The sequence below is a fragment of the Cibotium barometz genome, chromosome 60 (assembly GCF_041138505.1).
Source record: "Cibotium barometz isolate CiBa-2024 chromosome 60, ASM4113850v1, whole genome shotgun sequence".
Lineage (NCBI taxonomy): Eukaryota > Viridiplantae > Streptophyta > Polypodiopsida > Cyatheales > Cibotiaceae > Cibotium > Cibotium barometz.
In genome coordinates, this window is record NC_141105.1 from 11,486,701 (window position 1) to 11,498,325 (window position 11,625).

An 11,625-nucleotide genomic window follows, 5' to 3' on the forward strand; every position below is an offset into this window, starting at 1 on the left:
AAGTGTTCCGTTACCTAAAGGGCACCAAGCACTTTGGGTTGTTTTATTCCAAGGGGGGTAAATCACAGCCGCATGCATTTACAGACTTAGACTAGGCTAGATGTTATGATACATGAGTGCCCACGAGTGGTTTTTTCTTTCACCTTGGTGATTCTTGTATATCATGGCTTAACAAGAAGCAACCCACTATGGCCACTTCTAGCTGTGAAGCTGAGTATATGGTAGCATTTACAGCTATAGTTGAGTGTGTTTAGCTCAGATGCCTTATTGTTGATTTGTGTATTAGCGAGTCCTTAGTAGCCACTACCATTGTTACTGATAGTTAACGTGCTATGGCAGTTGCCGAGGAATCCAGTTTTTGATGCTCACACAAAGCACATTGAGGTGAATTATCTTTATGTCAGGGAGAGATACTCCGCAAGGGAAATGAGCTTGGCTTATGTGCCAACATAGGACAACATGGCAGATTTATTCATGAAGGCTCTCTCATGAGAAAAGTTTAAAGCTTTTCACAAAGCTTTGAACTTACTTCCCTTTGGGAATTAGTCTCGGCTCCCTCTCACAGTCTAAAGAGCCTGGCACATCTCTCTACTCTTAGTGTCAGGTCACCCCTTGTTCACATCATCACTCCCAAGGGAGATTTGTAGCCATATTTGGTAGTGATGTGTGTGAATACACTAGGACCAGCCATATATGGTAGTGATGTGTGTGAACACACTAGGACCAGCCATAGCACTTTTTTCCTCTTTAGGATACTTTTTCTTCCATGCTAGTATACACCCATCTTGCGGTATACTTATCATCTTTGTACAACACACATTCATTATCTATCTATCATCTCCTTGTGTGCTTCCTTGAGCTTCTCCGTTGTGTGTGTGCTTCCTTGAGCTTCTCCGTTGTGTGCTTCCTTGAGATTCTCTGTTGTGTGTGTGCGCACGCACGCGCACGTGTGTGTGCGCATTCTTGCAACCCTATTTTGCTAGTTATTGACTTTTCACTATAGGTAAGGTGCGATTTGTTAGAGGGATTAGACATTGATATTATTTGTATGACTTTTAAATAAATGGAAAGTAGAAAGGAAACTAAATAAAGAGTGTCATGGGACATGAACATTATCGACATGTGGTAAGGTCAATGTGGATAGTAACAAAAGCTAAGTATTTAAGAGTGTGATTAAGAAACCCATAACAGAAATGTTACACCATCCTTAGTTAGAGACAACAATGCTATGGTGTTAAGTACACATGATAGTTAAGGTTTAATAAAAAATCTTAAGAGTTGACTTATGTGAGTGTTAACAAAAGTATGAGGACAAGGGACCTTAATGGAAAAACTCACTATCAAAAGAATTGCTTGACAATGGATCTATGGGAGTGAGTGTACCTTAGTTGAAATTATTAAATAAATAACAAAGGTTGTATATGTGTGTGCGCTTGTGCATGTGTGCATGTGTGTGTACCTACCATCACCCCATCTAGGTATCACACTTGGTCATCACCAAGTGTGATGACCTACTATCGACCCAATAAAGGAATAAGTTTATGAATTGTGACCATCTCAATCAAGGAAAGGTATTACTAGAAAGTTACAAAGTTAGGATAAATCTAATTTTAATGGGGTTGACGTGACTTGAGAATGGCAAGGTCTTTAGAGGCCTCTATTTTATTGGATGTAGAGTAGAGAATTGGTAAGAAAAAATTATGGAAAACTTCGTGAGTGCAATTGAGGTTCTATTGCTTTTATGATAGATAAGGGGCACAATAGTAAACCTAAGTTGTTTCTTTTTTTTGTACAAACTTGAAAGAAAAATCTCAAAGTTTATGATGGATAAGGGGTACAATACTAAACCTAATTTGTTTTTTTTTGGGTAAACTTGGAAGAAAATTCTACAAAGAAAGATAGAGGAAAGACCAATGATATTAAGGTTTAGGTCAATGAATTGTATTAGGTTACTATATTTGACAGAGATGATGTTACGAGGATAAATCCAAAAGGGGTTATCTAGAAGTAAGGGTTGGTTAGGCTCAAGAAATGTAGAGACCCAAGGATTAGTAATGAAACACAAATCATCAAAGAATCGAAGAGAAAATAAAAAAGGCCTTTAAGAATTTAATTATTCCTTGCTTGGCTAGTTTTTTAATGAAACTAATTTCAAATGAAGCTAGGTAGAGTTTATAATGTAAAGGAGCACAAGAATACCCTATGGCCCTATGGGGATTCCTAGATTTTTCTTCCAAATAGAAGTCCCAACTTGTGTATATGAGAGGTCTAGAAAGGAGCAAGATAAACTTTGGAAAAGTCAAAGGAGTGGGCGAGGTCTAGAAGGAATAAGTTAAAGCTTAGGAAAAAGTCAAAGGAGTGTTTTAGGAAAGGTCTAGGAGGAACAAGTTAAAGCTTAGGAAAATGTCAAAAGCCTAGGAAAAAGTCAAAGGAGTGTCTTAGGATAGGTCTAGAAGGAACAAGTTAAAGCTTAGGAAAAAGTTAAAGCTTAGGAAAGAGTCAAAGGAGTGTTTTATCATTCTTATTATAAAAACCAACGAATGGTAAAATGAAAAATATATTGTGTAAACTTATCAATCAAGCTGTGTTTTTCTTCATGACTCATAACAATTAGCTACATCATCACTATAGATAATAAAAAATAGCATAGGATATATCTATCATAAAATCAAAATTAGAGTCCAACATGGATTTGTTTGTAAGAAATAGCTCTTTCTTGGCCTCTTTAAGCCGTGATGTGATAAATATGGGAAGGTCAGAGAAAATACAATCATGGACATTAGTAAGCCATTGTAAGATTCCCCCCCTCCCCTCAGGCGCGGTCCCTAGCTGACTATTCATGGGCTTTGTAAATACCCATGAGATAAGGTGATTTGGAAAAGGAGAAAGAGAGGTCATGTTCCTTAAGAGTTTCCTATATGGTTCAAAGTCATTTTATTAGAGTTTCATGGACTTAATGACTTTAGGAGAATTCATTACTTCTAATTGCAAGTCTTTTTGTTAAAGATTTGCATTGAATAATGGGTGTTTGGATTGCTTTATCTCATCCTCAAGGCATTATTGTCTAAAGAAGATTAGGGTGTGAAATATGGACTTGTGGGATGTAAACATATAGAAGGCCACATATGTGACAACTTCCAATAGAATGACCCTAAAATTGGGGGGGGGGGGGAGTAACTAAGGCCAAAAATAGTTACTTGGGAAATTTGGAAATCCAAACTAAAAGGCTCCATAGGAAAGAATATTTGTAGGTGATTAAGGATGTACCAAAAGACATGGTTGACCCACAAAATGGGGGATTTGCATTGCTTGTTGGTTGGTTCCTTTTGCAATTGCTTTTGACAATATATCCTTCATCTTTGGAGAAGGATTGGGATTGACCTCTATTTGGAATTCTATCAGTTGATTCAACCCCAAATGAGGTTGTTGGAGGCTCTTTTAAGGCAAGATCAACCATCTCAATTGTTAAAGATTTACACAATACAAATTTCTTCATGATTGCATGGCCGAAATGAAATATCTTGCAAAGCTTTGAGATGCTCATTGCTTTAGACCTAAGAGCACAAGACTCGATGCTACATGCATTGAGTCTTGTTTAGAGATTTGAATCAAGGGTGAGTGTCAAATGCAACCAAGCATGATATGGTGTACATATTTCATGGTCAAAGGATGATCACAATCATGAAAACCTCAACTTGGTCTTGGTGATCCCTAATGATCACCTAGTAAAACTAATTCAACGTTGTAGGCCAGGAGTCCTATTGAGCTAGAGATCCTTCATGATGGTGATTGAAATTCAAGGCAACAAAAAAGAAGACAATGGAATATTGATGCACAATAGGTAGAGGCTTGTTTAAATAGGATTATTACTTGCCTCATTTATGTAGCTAATTAGGATAATTACATTGATTGCTATAGTAGTTGAGATCAATAGGTATTATTTGTATGAATTTTAAATAAATGGAAAATAGAAAGGACGCTAAACAAAGAAGGTCACGAGACATGGCCATTATTAATGTGTGCTAAACCCAATGTGGAGAAAAGAAGCTACATATGTGTTTAAACAATTGTGAGGAAGCTAAGTATGTGTTTTAACATTGTAAGAAATCCATAGAATTGTTGACATCTTTAGTTGGACAGCAATGATATGGTGTCAAGTACACATGATAGTTAGGGTTAAACAAAAAAGCTTAACAAAGGGACTTATACGAGTGTATGAAACTAAATGCTCAAGAAAAACCTTAAAAAAGGGACTTATAGGAGTGTATGATACTAATTGCTTGACAAAAAGCTTAAGAAAGGGACTTACACGTGTGTGTGATACTAATTGCTTGAGAATGGATCTCTATGTGTACCCTTTGTTGAAATGCTAAAATGAACAACAAAAGATGTGTGTGCGCGCGTGTGCGGGTGCATGTAAAATTTCCTACAAAGGAAATATGTCCTTTCTTTAAAGTGAACAAAGGGTAGGTGGGTGGCTGGGGGTGTGTAAAATTTATTATTCCTTAACATTGTGTGGAATTCATTTCAAAAACCTTTCACTAGGGAGATATTCACAATCCAAACATCCATGTCATTGATGGGTACCTTTGGGGGGGGCATAATGCACAGAGGGTACATCATTGATGTTATAGTACATACTACCCGTGTAATCATCATCATTGCACTGATGCATGTAACGTTTTTTTGTTTTTTTGGGAAATCAGATCTCACTTCGCTGTCATACAAAACCATAAAGAGCCGCGAGTGTGACATTGCGTTACACCCGTGCTTGGCAAATCAATAAATAATTGGCAAGAAACGTTGGGGATTCATAATTCCATAATAATTCAGCTTCCACCGACCGTTTCAATAGTTCCACACAGTCACGCAATACATCAAAGCTCCAACCAGAGAGAGAGCCCACAGAACCCACATGGTAGAAGTTTTGCACAGTTTGTGAGACACTCCCAATTTCAGAACACAGATTACTCTTGAGAATTGTACAAAATATTTAAGTACACAACCTCATCACTACACCCCCAAGAAAAATCCTTCAGACAGCCCAACTAATGGGCTTCCAAGAATTGCATACTTAGGAGGTATCATCGCAATGGGTTCCTAGCTTCATCAGACCAAAGGCCTGAACTTTTATTGCACAAAATAATTAGGATGAATTACAATTGACTCTATATACAGTATCCTCACCACCATCTTGACCACTGCAGAACCTCTGATATAAGCTCCAGTTTGCTGTGGTGCCTTTAACCAGGCTCCTACCAGGGCAGGAGATCAAGGCTGGTCAATCCAAACAGTTCCACCCAACCTTGTCCAGCAGCTAATGCATTCTGAGGCAAGTCATCAGCTGCAAACCGTAATCTAGAAAACCTGGTCATCAGCTGGAAAAGCATAACCTTAAAAAGCCTGTCCCTGCAGCTACCATCCCTCGTTACATCCCACTAAACGCCACTAGCCTCACTGAAGCTAGTGCACGTTGCTGTGGCAACGATGCGACACTTCTCTGACGACAGCATCTTCACACCATACAAATCATATACACTAATCACATTGCAAACCGCAGACTTCCAAATTGGGTCCTTGCTGTTTTGGCAAAAATGGATTGATTCTGACCCATAGAAGTGAGAAAATGGAAGCTAGCAGAATAGACCATACTACCACAATGGTTGGTGTCCGGTTTTGCCGGCCCATCAGGCCCTTCAGGAATGGATACAGGTGCATAATGACCCAGATGGAGAAGAACAATTTCCCAAACAGAGGGCCCCATGACTGGTACCCATTGTTGATAGCATCGGAGATCCCCGCGACTATACCAACCATGTTAATGATAAGAAGGGTCGTTGGAGGAATCAAAAGAGTCGTCCATTTGAAAGCATAGAGATCTCCAAACTGATCATTGTCATCTGTTGCTTTTGATGTCACTGTAAAGCTCGTGTCAATACCTGCCAAAACTTTCAACAAGCCTTGAAACAACGCAAAGAGATGAGCTGAAACACCTCCAATGACCCAAAATTGCTCGTTTCTCCACCAGTCATCAATCCCTACCCCACTCCACCGCATCTCCAGAATACCAGTTGCAAAAATGGAGACAAAAAGGGCGATGAACCAGAGGCTAGCGAAGCTGCTAATCTGGAACATGACAGAGATGCATGAAAATTGAGCTCAATGAAAAGAAAGCACGAGAAAGCCAAAGCCATGCAACCACCCAGATTTGAGACATAAAATTGATACCATCATCATTGACGATCTACCACACATTTCTACCCTTCTCTCTAACAACAATTCCTAGCAGACAGCTAGCAGACTTTTGAAGGCCAAAGCTAAGAAAAACAACAATGCATCAAGCAGCCAGGCACATTCGAGGATCATGTAAACATCCTACAAAAAAAGTTGATTTTCCCTAATGTTTAATAAACAACATAGATACTTGACCAAAATACAAGAGCCTTGCAGCATGAGGAGTCGACAACCTACCGTTGGAACAATGAACTTCCCCGTGAGTAAGCATATGGCAGGAAGCGTACAGTAAGCAACAAGGGGTATCGATGTCAATGGGTAGACAATGGTATTGATGTAAGCGAACCTCTCTAACCATTTCAGACCACCTCCATAACCATACCAGATCGGGCAATGCCGACTAAACAGAATCTCCACAGAACCCAGCGCCCAACGAAGCACCTGATTGAGTCGATCAGAAAGGTTGATTGGGGCAGACCCTTTAAAGGCAGGCCTCCTAGGCATGCAATAAATAGACCTCCACCCACGAACATGCATCTTAAAACCCGTCAGAATATCTTCTGTCACTGAACCATAAATCCAGCCCACCTAACAAGAAAATTACAAAGTGAGACCCTAACAGCACATTCTTGTACTAAAACATCACCGAGTGTAGGAGGCTCACCTCTTTGCCCCAGTCAGTTTTATCTTCATAGCCACAACTAATCACATGTATAGCTTCTTTCAAAAGTGAAGCAGGACTGGCATTGTCTGGGACGCCACCATTTTCCAAAAATGTTGAAGCAACAAAGACAGGCGACTGCCCGAATTTCTTCTCAAAATTCTTCTGGGACATTAGTGAAGTCTTCTCGCTGTCAAACCCTGTAGAAGAACAGCCACAATTAACCCCTTGCAGTTCCAACCTTTGGTAATCTTCATAAAAAGGGACTTACAGACAAGCACTTACCCTCAACTCCCTCCTCAATATCTTCCAAATTCTTGAAGATCGGAACAGTAGACTCGTTTTTCTTTTTGAACCATCTCCTTTTCTTTTCAGTTTTAGGTTTGGACTTTGCTTTCTTGCTTTTCTTTCGAGATCCACAGCACCAGCTTGAACAGCAATTACAAGTCCTGCCTTGCGTCTTTTCCTTCTTGGGCACATCATAAGCATACAGTGCTTGTCTTCTGAACACACAACCGGTGCCAACATAGACAGGACCCTGGATTCCGTCTAAACCTTTCAAGTTGATCTACATACATAGATTACAAGTTAATCAAAGTGTGAATCCAAAAGGAGGAGTGCAGGAGTGAGCAGGTTTACAGCCATCAAAATAAAAAAGAGTAACATACATCGAAGAAAACTGTGTTGTTATTTGCATATCTGTCATGCCTATCAATTCCATCAAACCTTTGAGGGAACTGCACATAGCAAACCCTCCTTTCAAGAAGAGGGTCCATCATGAAACACATAGCCTCCCGGAGCGCCTTGCTGTTGTTTATGTAGTGATCACAGTCCAAGTTCAGAATGTAAGGCGCATTTGAAAGGACTGCAGAGACCCGTATCTGCAAAAATCAGCACTCACCTTAGCCATAAAACTGCTGCCTTTTTCTTTTTGTGAGACACTCCAATGCTGAAGGTAAAACCCATACCAAGGCATTCATTGCACCAGCTTTTTTATGATGGTTGAACCCAGGCCTTTTTTCACGAGAAACATATACCAACCGAGGAAGTGGATTCCCATCAGTATCATGGCCACCTGTCTGTCCTAAAAAGACCTGCATATATTGCACAAAAAAATTGGGACTCTCGCAGAGGACATCACTTGAGACGAACAAGAGAACCACACACAGATTAGCCAGAAATATCCATATACCTGAATCATTCCTGGATGATCTCGGACATTGTTTCCCGGCCACGGAGTCCCATCTTGCATTGTCCATCCATCCTCAGGAACTTTGTGAGCTTTACTAACCAAAGAGTTCATTCGAACTTTGTACTCTTCATACTCTCTCTGCAAGATACTGGAAAACAGTTAACAACAGAAAATCTTTCAAATTAAAAGACTGCAAAGTGCATAACGGAGGCTGCTCTTACCTTCATTGCTCTGCGATCTCTTACAAAGGAAGGATGAACCTTGTCCTTCAGATAGTCAATCTTCTGTGAAAAATAGAACTCTGGGGCACGAGGTTCAATGCTAAACTTCTTACAAAAAGGGACCCAACTCCTGGCAAACTCAGATGTTTCTGACAGAGCTTCAAAAGTTAGCATGGCTGCTCCATCATCAGATACATAGCACGTCACCTTGTCAACAGGATAATCCACGGCGAGAATGGACAACACTGTGTTAGCTGTGACTAGGGGAGGTTCCTTCATTGGATCCACGGTACTCACAAAAAGATCGACAGCTGCTAGTTGAGAGGGTAGGCCTTCTTTCTCATATCTGCCCAAATGATGGTACAAGGCATGGTTAACACAGGACTTCGAACTGTGCCTAAACAAAAACAATACACAGAAACTCGTGCAAGAATACCTTAAAGAGAGCCGATCCAAATATGTCTCCCGGGTGATTGGAAGCCACTTGGGGAACTGATCTAGGATCCACGACAGGGCAAACCAAATCTCACAGATTACAGATACGAGCCAAAGTGCAAACGCATCAGGAACCGGGTTCAAAACTCGATAGCGCAGAAAGAGAGCTAGCACCACAAGTCGGAAAACAATAATCATGCGGTATGGGTTGATCCGAGCTGAAGGAATTGGAATCTTTCTGGACAAAGGCTGCCTTGCCTCATCCATCCTGATCAAAAGAATGAGTGTAAACAATACATGAGCAATGGCCAACTCTAAATGACTCAGCTTACACTACCCAGTAAGTGGCATGGCTCACATGCAGTAACCCATGTTGAAGACATTATCATCATCTACTAATGTAATCAAGCAGTAGGCATCCTTCGGGGACATAGATATGACTCCATCACAAACTCACTGTTACTTACACGGGCAGATCCGGATCATCTGCATCATGCCCATCTTCACCGCCTTTGCCATCAGCCAGGGCCTGATTTCCATCTGTCCTCATCACCTGTAATTTCTCCTGCCTGCTTTTCCAACTTTCCATTCTTTCTTTCCAAGTGACACTTCCAAAGCCATAAGCAGCCAAGTCCTTGCTCGGATCAAGCGGTCTTGGGTGTACTGTGAGCAAAAACCACAAACATGAGCTATCAAAAAGGATGTGGGCTACTTCAGTGAGATGAGAGCATGTTTCAGCTAAGGGAGAACTGCACCTGGCAGATTAGATTCTAAGTAAGGAAGTGGATGGATTCTTTTGCCACCAGTTCCAATTGAAGGGGGCACTACCAAAGCATGATGCTCAGGTGGAATCCCAAGAGGATCTCCAGCTGTCTGCACAGAGTCACCATCTGAATCAGAACATTACCAAACTAACCTGATTTACAAGGCTCTGCATGATTCAGGAACTCTCAATTGATTGAATTTCTGATACAAATTCAAGCATGAAGAGCAGAACAGATTACCTCGGAACCATTTGTAAGAAGTGGGACAGCAGGTGGCATTGTCTGCATCCTGTAAGGCATATCGTTGTCACTAGCACGTCCATAACTCATGTGCCCTTGAAGCATGGCTTCTGCAATGTGATGCCTGTCCTGCTTGTCATAGTATGGATAATCGAATTCATTCTCGAGGTCATCTATGTCCTCTTCCTCTTCGTCTCCTTCCACCCGAACACTTCCTGGCAATACATTATACAGTTTCAGTGAGAATAGGTCTTCACTGCCCCTGAGTACAATCAAGACACATCCTTAATTGCGATAAGATTAACACTGCGTGTGTGTTAGGACTGAAGCCGAGTCGGCACAGAAATGCATGCATTTTTTTGAACAGGATCACACAGGGAGGAGACCTCTGAGCCGCTTGTATCGAGTCCTGCACTGAGGGCAAGACTGGTTCCCATCTTTACGTTCATACTCATAGCAAGATCGGCAAACAGGGAAGGCGCACTCGTTGCAGGCGACAAAAACTTCTCCTTCCAATGTGAGCCCGACATTATCTCCACAGATTTGGCAAACGAGGTCACTAAGCCGGGAGAGAGGTTTCCTCTGCAAGAAGAACAATGGGAGGGCACATCAGCTTTTACAGCCAGGGCCTTCAGAAGAATTGAAGCTTAGCTTTAGCACATGGATATGACTGAGAGCATGAGTGAAGCCAAGTGAGGATGAAACTCAAGGAACCCACATTGCACATGCAGACTAAACAGAAGACACAATGGCCATCACAATGTACTGAAGATGCAGATGCTTGCACGCCATAGACACCCCAATGTGGTGAAGGTGCAGCACAAAAGCCGTCACAATGTTGTGAAGGTACAGGGGCTTGCAATGGCTGCAACACAAAAAAAAAAAGGGGGGTGTCTTACTCCACTTTCTGCTCCGATGACCACAAGCTCGTTCCGGTTGTGAGATCCTGCGATGAGCCCTGCATTTGCCTCCATGGATACTGGCTCGAAGGCAGAGCTAAAGCAGAGGTGTGGTAAGGGCAAGGGGAACGGGGAGCTCTACAAGGGGAGAAGGGGGGAAGGTAGGGGGGAGGTCAAGATCAAGCATGTGTGGTAGGCATACCAAGCGCAATAGCCAGGAGGGCGAGCTATGGTGGGAGACTGCATTGGCAAGCAAAGGGAGGCATGGCGAGGCAAAAGGCAACAGGGAAAGGTAACAAGTGCTGATACTACGACTGCTATGTGCAGGGAAGGCCAGCAATCACTGTAAAGAAACGGGGGCTACATGGTGAACAGTGTGCGGGAGAACGACAAGCCAACCAAGCAAAGTGTCGGTGGGTGAGTTTTACTTCAATCGGACCCCCACGAACGATACAAGTGACGGATGCCAAAATGCTGCCCCCGGGCTTCCTGGGCCCCTCCCGGGCAGCTGCGCTCTCCTCATTGCACTGCCCGGCGGACTCTCGGGCACCCCCGGCTGCCGGCACTCCTATCGCTAGCATCTTATGCGAATCCCACTTTCTTTTTTTTTATAAAATGGGCGAAATCTTGTTTTTTTTTTAATAATCTAGAGCATCCTAACCATTAATTAATTGAAAATAAATCTATTTTCTTTCAACAAGTTCTCTAAACAGAAAACTCGTCGAAATTCTTTTTACATAAGCTTAATGAAAAAAAGTTTAATATTTGTAATAATATTCTCAAAAGTTTTTTTCCCTTTCAAACTAAAATTTAATAACAAATGCGTCTCTTTTTCTTCAACCAATCAAAATAAAGGTAAAGCTAAAAAGTAACCGGGACGTAACTCTATAAATGAAAATAATTGGGGGAGTATAACTAGAATACATAAAATTTTATCCCTTCATAGCCCAAATTTAACTATGATTATTTAATTTCAGCC

General features: G+C 41.5%; 1 protein-coding gene across 1 annotated transcript; it reads right to left on the minus strand.

Moving 5' to 3' along the window:
* Nucleotides 1–4,953: 4,953 nt before the first annotated feature.
* Nucleotides 4,954–11,228, minus strand: LOC147604981 (putative cellulose synthase A catalytic subunit 5 [UDP-forming]). Its single transcript, XM_086794265.1, has 14 exons — nucleotides 10,647–11,228; nucleotides 10,134–10,329; nucleotides 9,748–9,962; nucleotides 9,499–9,616; nucleotides 9,211–9,406; nucleotides 8,745–9,011; nucleotides 8,309–8,654; nucleotides 8,088–8,225; nucleotides 7,864–7,989; nucleotides 7,564–7,776; nucleotides 7,181–7,463; nucleotides 6,899–7,095; nucleotides 6,472–6,822; nucleotides 4,954–6,126 (listed from the first exon to the last, which is right to left on the minus strand). The coding sequence occupies exons 1-14, from the start codon at nucleotides 10,719–10,721 to the stop codon at nucleotides 5,539–5,541; spliced, it is 3,309 nt and encodes a 1,102-aa protein (XP_086650391.1). The 5' UTR covers nucleotides 10,722–11,228; the 3' UTR covers nucleotides 4,954–5,538.
* Nucleotides 11,229–11,625: the final 397 nt, after the last annotated feature.